The 16,215-nt window shown below is 42.6% G+C and overlaps 1 protein-coding gene across 1 annotated transcript; it reads right to left on the bottom strand.

The window, feature by feature from the left end:
• Positions 1-11,040: 11,040 nt before the first annotated feature.
• LOC123061311 (uncharacterized) lies at positions 11,041-15,805 on the bottom strand. Its single transcript, XM_044484369.1, has 2 exons — positions 15,339-15,805; positions 11,041-11,352 (listed from the first exon to the last, which is right to left on the bottom strand). Exons 1-2 carry the CDS (start codon positions 15,664-15,666, stop codon positions 11,234-11,236), a joined length of 447 nt encoding a protein of 148 aa, XP_044340304.1. The 5' UTR covers positions 15,667-15,805; the 3' UTR covers positions 11,041-11,233.
• Between the last annotated feature and the right edge of the window lie 410 nt (positions 15,806-16,215).

The following is a 16,215-nucleotide window of genomic DNA, read 5'->3' on the forward strand; positions in this document are numbered from 1 at the left end:
AGGATGAGTGGGCAAACCTAACTCAATCGGTTCCTAAAGTTTCATTTAAAACCCAATTGTTTAAATTAAGAGTGATGAGATCTCCCAGCATTTCCATTACTAGATGTTCAAGTTGTCTGTAACCGGGGGACACAGCTAATCGATTAGGTTTTAATACTTTGCAGAGGTTTGCGTACTTTTCCCCACAAGACTCGATTGCCTCCCTTGAAGTTCTCGCAGTGCCTGGCGTTTGAGAATAGGATGACTGAGACATTGTCTTTCGAAATTATTTCCTCTTAACCCACGGATAGGCCAGTACACCTACTCATTCTACATCTGCTAGCCTATCCCGGAAGAGGTCACACTAACTACTCAACTAAGCAAGAGCCCATAATTGACTTGTGGCTGCACACGTAAGCTTCTAGACATGAAAACATATTTGATCCCTTTGAGACTGGGCGGACGGACCACTAGTGGTGCACCACCATGGATTTCCCATGCGTGCCCCACTGTACTTCGCCACCATTCAAACCAATTTCCGCCTAGGTAGTTCATTTAAGTCTTGGTCCTGATTACTACTTTGTCACTCAAGTCTCGCCATGAACACTTCCCAATCCAGGTCTACATTTGCGAGGCAGAAATAAACTTACACGGTGGTGACCAGGTTGTATGGTTCAGACCTACCTCAGATGAACTACTAGGTAAAAGCATAGCCATCGGGCATAAAACTCCTACCATGCAATCCTACTCCAAAGGACTAAGTGCGTATATAAAACATAGATAATGGAAAGAATGGTCAAATGTGAACTTGCCTGGTAATAGTTGATGAAGAGTATATCGCTCTCAGAAATTTACTTAATAGAACTACTCGTCACTCTCCAATGAAAATCTATAAAGTCAAACATTGCATTCACATAAGCAATCATTTTGGAGAACCAAAATAACATGTAAAGCAAAAAGTCTCGAAAAAAACCAAATGAAGATCCAACACTCTTAGCTATCACAAAAATATTCTAAGTGCAAAACAACATATGACATAAGGTGCAAAACCGTGATGTGATCTATCGTGCATATAAAGCGTAGCACTAAAAATATCATAGAGAGATCATAGTTGGGTGAAAAATGTTGTGACAATGGTCCAAGTGGTAGGGTTGGGCTACGGTGACAAAGTGCAAAAAGAATCAACTCAAACTGAGCTACGGTTTAGGAGATATGGCCATTTGAAGTTCGAATTCAAATATGAATAATTTCAAATTTTGAATCTGACAAAAGTTTACAAAAATGGCACCACTGGGTAGGTCTAATCACGACGAAGAATTTGCCGCTGGTTTCATATAATTTGGATCTACAGTTAAAAAACATACAACCATTTGAAGTTTAGGGGCTAAACTGAAAACTCAGGGACTTGACTGTGAAAGTTTTATTCGCGACCAGGTCCCTAGCAATGTGGCGGATTCCTACTGGCCAAAAAGTGTTCGCTGCAGAAGCTTATACGGCGAACGGCCGCTATCTAAGCAAAACAGCGGCGACGACTAACTAAAACAAACACCGATCGATTTTTTTAACAAAACCCGTGGTTTAAGAAACCCGCGGTTAACCGATTTAAACAAAAAAATGAACGGAGGGGCGAGCGGTCGTCTTATAGAGGCGACCGCGACATACAGGGGCGGCGGCGCTGGCGTTGGGCGGTGATGGGGCAGCGGCTGCGGTGACCTCCGACGGCGGGGAAAGAGGCGAACGGGACGAGCGCGACGAGGGGGTCGCGATGGTGGTGGTGGCGCATGTCGGGGTGGCCGGCGACGAGCGAAGGGAGGCGGCAGCGTCCGGAGCTCCGGTGAGGGCGTGGCACGTCGAGGCGGCGGCGCTGGCGGACCTAGAGGCAAAACAAAGATGTCAAGGAGATGCGCACGGGCACGGGCAAAAGAATGTCAGAAAGATGGGGGTCAGGATGGCTCACCGGCGACGCAATTAACAACGGAGCGGCTCGACTCCGGCGAGATGCGGACGGACGGTGCGGCGGCTGAGAGCGGCTTGGGACGACACGAGAGAGCTGAATGGAGAGAGGGGGTCTGGGGCTTTTTATAGGCGAGGCTAGGGCGTCGGGGAGCAGCGGATAAGCCTCATCCGAGCGAGGAAGATGGTTGATGGGTTCGGGAGCACTAGCGCGGTGTTTATCCCGTGCGGCTCGAGAGGTTGAAGACGACCTGGGGAGTGGGCCCCACTGGCAGCTGCAGTGGGAGAGAGCGAGCGAGGGAAGAGGGACGAGAGGGAGAGCGACGCGAAGGCCTTCGGGCGGTGGAGTTGGGCCGTGGCCGAAAGCGCGAGTTCGGCCCAGGTGGTGCGCGCGTGTGGGTGTGTGTGTTTTTTTGTTTAGAAAACAGAAAGAAAAATACAACAGAGGAAAATAAGTAAAAAAATTACATAGGCATATTATATACCAAAATGTTCATAAAAATACCAAGAATAATATGAACTATTTTTCAAGTTCAAATAAATTCCATAAGAATTCATAAAAGTCAAACAGTGCTAGTTTTGCATTTAAAATCAATAAAAATCATTTTTTAATACGAAAAATAATTTCAAATTTATTTTCTCCTAATTTTCCATTGCAGGGAATCATTTTACCCTTATTTACATTTATTTATTTTTTAGGAGAAAAATAATTTGAATTAAAACTTAATAACTTCCAAGAGGATTTGAAATTTGGAATTTCAAATAACTTCAAAGTGACTTTCAAATTATTCTTTTGAAACTTCCAACTCTCTTTCTTCGCATTTGAAGAAGTCATTTTATCTTCCCCAATGAACTCATTGAGTAGCTTAAAGTTTCTAAATTTGACATATTCTCAATGGAATTCAAATCATTTTCAAACCCCTTTTCATTTCTTTAAATGGAAGAAGTCATATTATCTCCACTCTAGGGTTTTTTGATGAAATGAATTTGAATTCATGGAGATCAAAATGCAAGATGGAAAGTTTTGGGGAAGTCCTTTTATTCCCTCTCATGCAACTTTCAAAAGTTTCAATTTCACACAATCAATCACACAACAAACAAACAAACAATCATAATTAATTATTTAATATAACATTCCAAAATTTAGAATTTTGCGATGTTACAAACTATCACCCTTAAAATGAATCTCGTCCTCGAGATTTGGAGAGGCTAGAAAGAAGGTTAGGTTTGGGGGGTCTTCTTGAAAATCCATTCATCAACACAAGGTATGGGGTGCTACCACCCTTAGAAGCATGGTTACGGTTCCAACAGAACTCATGTACTCCATCCTTTGCGTTGACGGTGTCAGTCTTCTCATATTCTCCGAGATAACTCTTTCACTTGTGCTCTTCTGGTAAGGGCATGGCCTTTTCCTTAAAATTCGGAGTCCTTGCATCAAAATAAGATCCTTCTGAGACTTGACAGGTCTGGCGCCAATGCTAAACAACTATCGAAAACCTCATGGTGGTCGACGATTTTTGGTTTCTCCTGCAGGAAATGGGTCTGGGTTGAACCTCACCGCATAACCTACGATTGGCAACATGTGCCTGTACATGGTTTCCATCATACTGCCATTCTAAGGTTCTTGGCTTGTCGTGTCGACACTCTTCTAGGGTTTTAAGGCTCTCTGATTTTCCATCAACATATGATAGTTCATGATAGAAGTCTCCGGTATGGGGGGCAATCCATCCCGTACTTGAATCATTACCACATACACAGATAGTGAATCACGTATTCTAACACTTGGGCATCCTCACAATCATTGCAGAACTTCTCTTCTCCACGAATTGGGTTCGGGTAAACCCATTGGTTCTGTAAGCCAAACAAAACCTCTATCGTTTCTTCACAACTCCCGGGTTTACGTAACCTCCTATGAAACGTTGCTGATGAAATCACAATTCTAGAATTCTTCCTTCAACAAGGTTGTGCTTGCTTCTTTTTAAATCCTGGTCCTGTGGGTTATGGCCCACTTCAATACTTGTATATCTTTAACTCGTCCTTGGAGTTACTATTGTTCCATATTCCAACATTACATCTGCTTTAAATCCAATAGTACTTCATTCCTTCATACTCTTGGGGTAACCATCATAACTAAAACAAAACTCCAACTCATTTTGTCCAAACTCCACTCTATGGAATAACATTTTCCTTTCCATCGGTCTAGTGTTCACACAGGGTATTACCATTAAAATAAAATGTACTGGTTCATCCATAATTCATATTCTCTTCATATCAAATCCTTTATTACATCCTTAACCACTACTCAAAACTCAAATTTCAAAAGTACTTTATTACAAATGTTGCCATCCACATAGTTTGGTATGGTCAAGCATTACTTCCATCTTTATTCATTTGCCCTACTTAAAGATGCTTTAGTCCCACTGGAATTGTTCGATGTGATACTTGAAATCATCGATCTTCTGCTTCATCATGGTGGCCATGAGCTTCATCTCCATCACCTCTGCATGCACCTCTCTCAAGTATTCCTGAGTGTGACGGAGTCTTGCTTCAAGTATTTCTCCAATCTGACGTATGGCTTCCATAGAAACTTCACGAACAGAGTCAAAGAATGTTGCTCGTGGTACTCGAGAAATGAAAAAGTATTGTCCCATAGTCTTTGGGCAAACTCCCTTCATACGGTGGAGGTGTACCTCCACGTACCAAAGTTCAACTCCCTTCTCCATGAAAGGATAACCCTTGTAAACTGCATCTCCTTTAAGATGAATATGCTTCATCATGTCCTTCAGGATCTTTGGGTAATCCTGATCACTGGTGAGGGTCATGATCGTTTTCGGGCCCTTGTGAAAAGACTCGTAAAGGGTTGTCATCTGTAGGTATAAGATAGAAGGGGTACTCAGGATAATGTATGTATTTCCTTGGGTGAAATGTGGTTATTTTTTCTGGGAAAAGGTTTGGGATTATCTTGTCCATGGGTTCAAGGTTTAAGTCTGGGTGAGATAATGAGAGAGGCACTCACAATCAACAACAAATCAGAACATTTCACATGAGATTCCAACCACATCAACTTTTATTGCTTCATGAGCTATTACAATTTCCATTTCATAACTGAACTGAACATCCCAATGAAAATAAAAGTGCATTCCACATTTATTACATGCTTTATTCCAATATCAAGATCTCAACTACTCTGCTCAAGCTTTCCTCGGGTCCGAACATTCTCTAGCAAAATGCCCTACTTCCATGTAGCGTAAACAAATGACATCAGACAAATCCAGGGGCTTCCTGGTGTCTATCTTGGTTCCTTGGGTTCTTGGTTTCCTTGGGTTCTTGGTTTCCTTGCTGGGCATTTGCTAGCGTAAGACCTAAATCCTTGCACCTGTAACAAGTGATATGACTCATGTCCTTCTTTGCAGAAACTGGGCTGTTAAGGGGATCCATGCTCTTTCTCTTCCTCGACTTCTTCGTTCCAATCAGTTCTTCTATCTCTTGTGGATCAAACTCCACTTCTTCTGTCGGGAAGTTTCCCAGATACTCTTGGCTTTCCTTTGTGCAATACTATGAAAAATGTCCTTCTTCTCCACATGAATAGCAGGCATTGGAGTAAAATCTGATTAGGCCTTCTCCATCGGGGTCGCCAACATCTTCTTTCATCACCCATTCTCTTAAACTTTCCCCAAGGGCTTCTTTCACTTCTTCCTTCTAGTGCTTGGTAATTTCTTGTACCTTGGGATAAATATGACACTAGGCAGGGTAGTGCGTAGTTCCTTCACACAAGAAACAAGTAACCTGCCTAGTTGGTCATTCTTCAGCTGGGTGATTTCCTTCACAACGAGGGCATCCATCCTTGTGTTCTTCATGGGTGTGTCCTATTTCTCCGCATATCTTGCATGCACAAGGTTTCTTCGTCGGGTTATCTCCGTGCTTCCGGATAAGACGAGATACTAACAGAGTCTTCTTTAATTCCTCCCAAGTTTTTGCTCCATTACATCCTTGTATGGCCTGATGCATTTTCCACCAGGTTGCAACACTTTTTGTAAAGTACTGAAGAACATATTGAACCTCATACTTCCTTGCAACCGAATTGCTTTTGAAGTGATTCTCCATGTTTTGAATCCATAGCTCTACCGCCAACTGAGTGATCGGTCCAGAGAATACATGTCCATCTTCATTCATCATCTATTGGGTCCAAGGGTTTTGGGATGAGATAAGAGGGATAGAGAGAGAGAGATACACACAATACAAACAATGTAGTTTTGAAAATAAGTTTTATTTGTTGCTCTCGGAAAACACACACAAAATATGACAACTCACAAATCATAGCATCTAACACGAGTATACAACAAGGGTTTAGTCTTCTAAAGGTCATATAAATCTTGGAATTCTTCAGTGTCTTCAAATTCTTCGAGTCTTTGACTGTTGTAGCTTCAACTCTTCTAATGCATGATGAAATCCTCTTTACTCTGAAGTGGCCATCAGTTGTCTAATATCTTGTCCTTCTTGGAGTGGCTTCAGTTCATCCTCCGTGCGCCTCCAGTTCATCAGTTGTCTAACTAAAAGGGAATATTTGATAAAACTCAGAAAACAAGAGAGGTAAAGGATCTTTTTGAAAATTAAGTTTTAGAGAGATCCTTTCCTAAGGGCTTTCCAGTTTCTAGGGTAACGTCCTACCGTCAACATGTGCTCTGATACCATCTTGTAGCGACCCGATGTCAAACGGTCAAGCCTCTGTGTATCTGTGTCATCCCTGGATCGGTATGCTGGCACACACAGTACATCACTGTGTATATCAAAGTGCAATCACATGTATAAATAACATAAAACTGATATATACCTCATAAGTCTCAGCGGAAACAAACGAACGTGTGTGGAGTCCATAAACGCCAACGGCAAGTTGAGTGTAGACTGTAACCCTATCACATAACTCTTACTTGTCATAGAAATTCCTGCAACACAAGACTTTGCAGCCCTGTAGGTTAGTACATTGAATGTACTGACAAGTCACATCATAAGAATAATGAACCTATTTGTACATGCAATTTAGCTAGTGGGAAGCTCTAAGTTTAGCTTTTGTATAAAGCTAGTTTTCCCTAGAATAAAAGATATTACTCTACCACTACAAGATAGCATATGGTGAGTGGGCAAACCCAAGTGAATCCATTCCTAAAGTTTCATTTAAAATCCACTACTAGATGCTCAAGTTGTCTGTATCCGGGGACACAGCTAATCGATTAGGTTTTAACACTCTACAGAGGTTTGCGCACTTTTCCCCACAAGACTCGATTGCCTCACTTGAAGTTCTCGCAGTGCCTAGCATTTGAGAACAGGATGATCGAGACATAGCCTTTCGAAAGTATTTCCTCTTAACCCACGGATAGGCCGGTAAACCTACTCATTCTACATCCGCTAGCCTATCCCAGAAGAGGTCACACTAACTACTCAACTAAGCAAGAGCCCATATTGGCTTGTGGCTGCACACGTAAGCTTGTAGACATGAAAACATGTTTGATCACTTTGAGCCTGGGCGGACGCACCACTAGTGGTGCACCACCATGGATTTCCCATGCGTGCCCCACTGTACTTCGCCACCATTCAAACCAATTTTCGCCCAGGTAGTTCATTTAAGTCTTGGTCCTGATTACTACTTTGTCACTCAAGTCTCGCCATGAACACTTTCCAATCCACATCTACATTTGCGAGGCAGAAATAAACTTACACGGTGGTGACCAGGTTGTATGGTTCAGACCTACCTTAGATGAACTACTAGGTAAAAGCATAGCCATCGGGCATAGAACTCCTACCATGCAATCCAACTCTAAAGGACTAAGTGCATATATAAAACATAGATAATGGAAAGAATGGTCAAATGTGAACTTGCCTGGTAATAGTTGATGAAGAGTACATCACTCTTAGAAATTTACTTAATAGAACTACTCGTCACTCTCCGATGAAAATCTATAAAGTCAAACATTTCATTCACATAAGCAATCATTTCGGAGAACCAAAATAACCTGTAAAGCAAAAAGTCTCGGAAAAAACCAAATGAAGATCCAGCACTCTTAGCTATCACAAAAGTATTCTAAGTGCAAAACAACATATGACATAAGGTGCAAAACCGTGATGTGATCTATCGTGCATATAAAGCGTAGCACTAAAACTATCATAGACAGATCATAGTTGGGTGAAAAATGTTGTGACAATGGTCCAAGTGGTAGGGTTGGGCTACGGTGACAAAGTGCAAAAAGAATCAATTCAAACTGATCTACGGTTTAGGAGATACGGCCATTTGAAGTTCGAATTCAAATCTGAATAATTTCAAATTTTGAATCTGACAAAAGTTTACAAAAATGGCACCACTGGGTAGATCTAATCAGAACGAAGAATTTGCCGTTGGTTTCATATAATTTGGATCTACGGTTAAAAAGATACAACCATTCGAAGTTTAGGGGCTAAACTGAAAACTCAGGGACTTGACTGTGGAAGTTTTATTCGTTACTAGGTCCCTGGCAACGTGGCGGATTCCTACTGGCCGAAAGGTGTTTGCTGCAGAAGCTTATACGGCGAACGGCTGCTATCTAAGCTAAACGGCGGCGACGGCTAACTAAAACAAAAACCGATCAGTTTTTTAACAAAACCCATGGTTTAAGAAACCCGTGGTTTAAGAAACCCGTGGTTTAAGAAACCCGTGGTTAACCGATTTAAACAAACAAAAAAATGAACGGAGGGGCGAGTGGTCGTCTTATAGAGGCGACGACGACGTACAGGGGTGGCGGCGCTGGCGTTGGGCGGTGATGGGGCGACGGCTGCGGTGACCTCCGGCGATGGGGAAAGAGGCGAACGAGATGAGCATGATGAGGGGGTCGCGGTGGTGGTGGCGGCGCGCGTCGGGGTGGCCGGCGACGAGCGAAGGGAGGCGGCGGCGTCCGGAGCTCTGGTGAGGGCGTGGCACGTCGGGGCGGCGGCACTGGCGGACCTAGAGGCAAAACAAAGATGTCAAGGAGATGCGCACGGGCACGGCATGGGCAAAAGACTGCCAGAAAGATGGGGGTCAGGATGGCTCACCGGCGACGCAATCAATGGCGGAGAGGCTCGGCTCCGGCGAGATGCGGACGGGCGGTGCAGCGGCTGAGGGCGGCGTGGGACGACGCGAGAGAGCTGAATGGAGAGAGAGGGGGTCTGGGGCTTTTTATAGGCGTGGCTAGGGCGTCGAGGAGCAGCAGTGGATAAGCCTCATCCGAGCGAGGAAGACGGTCGGCGGGTTCGGGAGCACTAGCGCGATGTTTATCCCGTGTAGCTCGGGAGGTTGAAGACGACTTGGGGAGTGGGCCCCACTGGCAGCGGCGATGGGAGAGAGTGAGCGAGGGAAGAGGGATGAGCGGGCGAGCGACGCGAAGGCCTTCGGGCGGTGGAGTTGGGCTGTGGCCGAAAGTGCGGGTTCGACCCAGGTGGTGCGTGTGTGTGTGTGTTTTTTTGTTAAAAGACAGAAAGAAAGAAAATACAACAGAGGGAAATAAGTAAAAAAAATTACATAGGCATATTACATATCAAAATGTTTAGAAAAATACCAAGAATAATATGAACTATTTTTCAAGTTCAAATAAATTCCATAAGAATTCATAAAAGTCAAACAATGCTAGTTTTGCATTTAAAATCAATAAAAATAATTTTTAAATACCAAAATATTTTCAAATTTATTTTCTCCTAATTTTCCATTGTAGGGAATCATTTTACCCTTATTTCCATTTATTTATTTTTAGGAGAAAAATAATTTGAATTAAAACTAAATAACTTCCAAGAGGATTTGAAATTTGGAATTTCAAATAACTTTAAAGTGACTTTCAAATTATTCCTTTGAAAATTTCAACTCTCTTTCTTCGCATTTGCAGAAGTCATTTTATCTTCCCTCATGAACTCATTGAGTAGCTTAAAGTTTCTAAATTTGACATATTCAAATCATTTTCAAACCCTTTTCATATCTTTAAATGGAAGAAGTCATATTACCTTCACTCTAGGGTTTTGTGATGAAATGAATTTGAATTCAGAGAGATCAAAATGCAAGATGGAAAGTTTTGGGAAAGTCCTTTTATTCCCTCTCATACGTTTTTCAAAAGTTTTAATTTCACACAATCAATCACACAACAAACAAACAAACAATCATAATTAATTATTTAACATAACATTACAAAATTTAGAATTTTGGGATGTTACAGGGGCAGAGTTTTCCAAGGCAGTAAATGTATTTACATAGGACAGTTCTGAAGAAGACTTGTTGACTTCGCAACTTCTTTTGTTGCATCTGGCTTGAGAAATCATGGCAACTAATTACTAAGAGGAAGTCACAATTTTTTTATCTATTATGATAAAAAAAACTAAACACTTGTCGCAACATGTGGTACCATGCATCAGCAAAATTACTTGTTTTTCTTAGGGGATAGCAGGTTGCTTTGGATGTTTTGACTCTACTAGTCAATGTGTACGTGCAATGCACGTTAATTTGGAAGTATATTAAGTGCATGCGGATATTAAGTAGGATATTATTTGCATGTTATTATGTGATTAGCACTATTTTTGGCATGAAATTAACTGCACACTAAACGTGTTAAGCACTCGACATTGAAGCAGTCTAGGTTGTTGATTGACATGATTTGATGGCTGAGGTTAATTGAATCACCCCTTTGGGTCTTTTTATATTGGTATAGATATAGATATATATGAAATAGATGCATAATGGGGAAAAATTGCCCTCATTATACTGACCAGATACTGCCAGTGTTCAGATTTTTATTTTGTCTGGAGTTAGCTAATGGATTTTATATTCCTTTAAAATGGTAAATACAGATAGAGACAACAATTTTGGTCTCGAAATCGTAAAGGAAAGTAAGTTGGAGATTTCATAATTTTGCTGGAAAAACAAGAGGATAGCGTGTTCTTTTCTTTTGCTACGCTCCAAGAAACCAGCTTACTTTGTTTTGGATTCTGCCAACAGGAGGTGAAATGAAACCGTGCCTATTCACTAGATTCCGTTTCTTAGAGGGTTCCTTCAGTAGATTCTAATCTTGTATTAAGACTTGTTTTTTATTTATTTATTCGAAAAGGGGGTATGCCCCAACCTCTGCATCTGAATGATGCATACAACTAATATTATTAATAAGCAAAATATCCAACATAAGTCTTCAAGTCTCGACCAATAAAAGAAAAAGGCTCCACAAGAGCTGAACAGATAAAGGAAAAGCCACAACCGGCTGGCATAAAAAGATAAGAGCACTACATGCCTATCTTATTACATGACCGCCATCCAAACCGGTTAAAAATACCCCGTGCTATCATCTCCCATCGGGTAGACGCAGTAACCAAACGCTCCCTGGCCTCCGTCGAAGTGAGTAACGACCACATGTGGATCAACGCGGTGGCTCTGAAGATAACCTGCAAAAAGTGAATATTTGTTGTTCTGTTAAAAACCAAATCATTTATGCAATTCTAGACTGCCCACAGTAAAGCACACACTCCCACACGAATGTGTCTCGTTGTATCATAATTTATCCCATCAAGTCACGTCCCAAATAATGTATTGATGGAATTCGGTGGAGTAATGTTAAAAGCTATGTGGACCGACCGCCACAAAATTTTTGCCAAGGGACAATCCAGAAAGAGATGTTTGATGGATTCGTGTTGGTCACAGAAACTACATCTGGTAGATCATGTCCAATTGCGTTTTGCTAAATTATCCTTCATTAGAATAACTTATTTATACACAAACCACATAAACACTTTGATTTTCAAAGGAACTTTAACTTTCCAAACATGTTTCGATCTAGGAATCACACTAGAGTTGATAACATCCAAATACATGGATCTAACCGAAAATTCGCCATTCTTAGTTAGTTTCCAGCACAACTGATCGGGCAGTTGAGACAGCTGAACATCCATTAATCTTCGGACAAGATGGAGCCAAGCTTCCCAACGGGTCCCCACTAGCGTCCTCCTAAACTGGATATTAAGCGGAATGGACTGCATCACTGTTGCAACGTAGGCGTCTCTACGCTGAACAATGTTATACAAGGAAGGATATTGGAGTGCGAGGGGCGTCTCCCCTAGCCATGTATCCTCCCAAAACCTCGTAGCAGTACCGTTTCCAACTATGAATCTTGTCCTATTGAAAAAGAGTGATTTAACTCTCATCAGTCCTTTCCAAAAATGCGAATCAGTCAGCCTCACTGTCACCTGTGACAAGGTTCTGGAGTGAAGGTACTTGTTCCGCAAGATCTGAGCCCAAGTGGCCTCCATCTCGACAGAAAGCTTAAACAACCACTTGCTAAGGGGACATCTGTTCTTCACTTCCATATTCTCAATACCTAGACCCCCTTGGTCTTTCGACCTACAGATGATATCCCATTTAGCAAGTTTGTATTTTCTCTTGACTTCATCACTCTGCCAAAAGAATCATGATCGGTAAAAATCTAGCCTCTTCCGGACTCCCACTAGAACCTGGAAGAACGAGAGAAGAAACATGTGCATACTCGTGAGGACCGAATTAATAAGAATTAATCGTCCTCTGTATGACATCAGCTTGCCTTTCCAGCAACTCAATTTCTTCTCAAAACGATCCTCAATGCACTTCCATTCTCTGTTGGTTAGCTTACCATGGTGAATTGGTATACCTAAATACGTACAACGTAGATCCCCCAATTCACACCCGAACAATTGCTTGTACGCATCTTGTTCATCATTAGCTCTTCCAAAACAGAACAACTCGCTCTTGTGGAAGTTAATCTTTAACCCGGACAATTGTTCGAACAAGCATAACACGAGCTTCATGTTTCGAGCTTTTGCCAAGTCGTGCTCCATGAAAATGATAGTATCATCGGCATACTGTAGAATGGATACACCTCCATCTACTAAGTGCGGGACGAGGCCTCCTACCTAACCTGCATCCTTGGCCCTTCCTATAAGAATTGCCAACATATCGGCCACTATGTTGAAGAGAACAGGAGACATCGGATCCCCTTGCCTCAGTCCTTTGTGTGTTTGAAAATAGTGACATATGTCATCATTCACTTTAATTTCAACACTCCCTTTTTGCGTAAAGGAGTCTACCTGGTGTCTCCAGGCCTGATCAAAACCTTTCATACGCAAAGCCTGCTGAAGGAATGGCCTTTTGACCTTGTCGTATGCCTTCTCAAAGTTAAATTTGAAAACTACTCCGTCTAGTTTTTTTGAGTGGATTTCATGGAGTGTTTCATGCAGAACGACAACCCCTTACAGGATGTTTCTGTCTGGCATGAAAGCAGTTTGGGACGGCTGCACAACAAAGTGCGCAATTTGCATAAGCCTATTAGTCCCGACCTTGGTAATTTTTTTGAAAATTACATTAAGAAGATAGATGGGCCTGAACTGCTCAATACGAACGGCCTCTGTCTTCTTGGGGTGTAAAGTAATCGTTCCAAAATTAAGTTGAAACAACTGAAGCTGTCCAGAGAAAAGATCATGGAACATTGAAAGTAAATCCCCTTTGATGATATGCCAACATTTTTTATAAAACACCGCGGGGAAGCCATCCGGCCCGGGAGCCTTATTGTTGTTCATTTGTGAAATAGCCTCAGACACCTCTTTCTCCGTAAATGGGGCAGTCAAGACTTCATTCTCGTCCGACGCAAGTTGAGGTACATCCTCAACCTTGGACGCATGTAAGCACACATAGTTATCTTCCGGCGGCCCAAACAGCTGCTTATAGTAATTCGTGATATACACTTTCAGATTTTCTTGACCTACAATCGTCCCCTCTTCCTGCTCAAGCTGAAAATATCCTTTTCTTGCGGTGCTTGCCATTGGCAATCACGTGAAAGAACTAAGTGTTATCATCCCTTTGGATGATCTTGCGAACCTTAGCTCGCAATGCCCGCTTCAATTCCTCCTCCCGAAGGAGATCTTTCAGTCTCAATTCCGCCTCTACCTTAGTTTTCAGCTCTCTGGTATCTAAAATAGTGGATTCGGCTTTTAAGTCTAGGGACTGAATAAGTAAAAGGAGTCTTTCCTTCTCAGCCTTATAAATCCCATGCGTATGTTTAGCCCATCCACGAAGGAATCTTCGCAGATGCCTAATCTTATTCTGCCATCTCTCGATAGGAGTCCTTCCTCCTGAATCTTTAGCCCATTCTCTAGCAATCAACTCAAAGAACCCTTCTCTATCAAACCACGAGAGCTCAAAAGAAAAAATGTTCTTATTCCCCACATGAGATGGATCGCCAGAATCAACCAGCAACGGAGTGTGATCCGAAATTGCGCGCGATAACGCCTGGACAGTTATGAGAGGGAACTTTTGTTCCCATTCGACACTAGCGAGAACATGGTTCAGCTTCTCAAAAGTCGGGTTAGGTAGCGAATTAGCCCAAGTGAATTTCCTACCAGAAAGTTCTATCTCTCTAAGATCCAAGCTTTCGATTATGGTATTGAACATAAACGACCACCTGCCGTCAAAATTATCATTATTCTTCTCCTCCCTCCTTTGAATAATGTTAAAATCACCCCCAACTAGGATTGGGAGTCGCTCGCTACCACAAATACGAACCAGATCAGCCAGAAAATCTGGTTTGAGTTCTGGCTGCGGCCCCATATACCGCCACTAAAGCCCAATTAAACCCATCGGCTTTAGATTTGACCCGAAATTTTACCGCAAAATCTCCCATGATCACACCCCGCACTTCCAACGAGTCACACCTAACCCCGAGTAGGACCCCGTCAGATCTTCCTCTTGGAGGTAAGCAGTGCCAGTCAAAGTCGACACCCCCGAATAAAGTACTAAGGAATTGGGGGGGGGGGGGGTAAAATTATCCCTTCCAGTCTCGGACAGGGCAATAAAATCCAACTGGTAGTCAATAGATGCTTCCGCTAGAAACCTTCTTTTAGCCAAGTTCTTAAGACCTCTGCTATTTCAAAAAATTCCTCTCATATTTCATCATGAAATTTTTTAGAGGTACGGATCCTAGCACTTCTATGCACAGCCGAAACTGGATAAACCTTCCGTTTCCACTTCCGCTTAGGCTTATACGGATCCACCTGCCGGTCCTCACAACCGGGCTCTGGGGATTTAGCCTCTGGAACATCTACATGGCTCGAAGCCATAGGGGAATCGAGTCCCTCAGCCTCCTCTAACTCAAGGGCCAGATCCGCACAAAAACTATCAAGAGCCCTAACTCCCAACGCATCTATGTCGTGATCATTCATGGGTTTAACACCTGATATGTTACGAATCATCTCCAAAGCGCGCTCCGCTTCAAGATCGAGAATATCATTAACGGATTTATTGATTTCAGTACTATTACTACCTAGGGAGACCCCTAATTGATTTGCATCGTGGACAATCTCATCATTGGAAAAATGCAAAATCGAATTAGACATATTGACAGACATACCAGTAGTGACCTCAATGTCACGAAGCTTGGCCGCTCGCAAAGCGCACCTTAGCTGCATGTCGTCCACATCCGGATGCTCCTGGAGACGGCTGCTTATCCGCCGCCCCTCAGAAACAGGATCTGGGATCCCGTCAAAAGCTATGACCTCCTCCCTCGTGGCCCTGTTAGGGGTAAGACCGCCTGCCTGACCCCCAACAAAACTCAAGTGAACTGGATCAGCTGAAAGATCACCAAGAGTCCTTGAAGCCTCACGCGGCCTTGGCCGGTGTCCGGATCCCGGATACGCCACAGGATCCCCACCAACCACTGGCGCAACACCAGGACCCATGAAAGCACCTGAGACGGGCGATGCCACAAGAGAAGGTCGGCGCGGCGAAGCAGTGGGAGGCCCCTGGCAAACTTCTTCGTCGTCTCTTTTGGCAAAGCTTAATTCTAGCCGGTGGATGATTTGGATGTCAGGAGATGCGTCCACATATTGTCTGAGTGCAGCGTTTTGGCTCTAGGCTCCATGGAGCTGTTTTTTCTTTTTGAAACATTAAAAAATTCAATGACTAAATCAAACTGATTTTTTTTCCACATTGACATATGGATGTATACTACTCCCTCCGTTTCGAATTACTTCTCGCAAGTATGAATGTATCTAGATGTATTTTAGTTCTAAATACATCCATTTCTGTGACGAGTAATTTAGAACGGAGGGAGAACATGTGTGTAAAATTTCATGCAAAAATACATTTGATTCACGAGCTACACAAAAAGTGAAAATCGTTGGTTTTATATATGCACTGTTCACTGTTTCAAACTCATCAATTTGTTTTTTGTGTAAATCGCCCGTCAACGTATTTTTTCATGAAAAATTGCATACACACAGTATACA

The sequence above is a fragment of the Triticum aestivum genome, chromosome 3A, assembly GCF_018294505.1.
Source record: "Triticum aestivum cultivar Chinese Spring chromosome 3A, IWGSC CS RefSeq v2.1, whole genome shotgun sequence".
In the NCBI taxonomy this organism is placed as follows: Eukaryota; Viridiplantae; Streptophyta; class Magnoliopsida; order Poales; family Poaceae; genus Triticum; species Triticum aestivum.

Coding starts and splice junctions, on each gene's coding strand:
- LOC123061311 (XM_044484369.1), bottom strand. CDS start 15,666: ATGGGTCCTGGTGTTGCGCCAGTGGTTGGTGGGGATCCTGTGGCGTAT. Junction 11,353..15,338: donor TGACATTGAGGTCACTACTG/GTATGTCTGTCA, acceptor CACTTTTTGCAG/GTTATCTTCAGAGCCACCGC.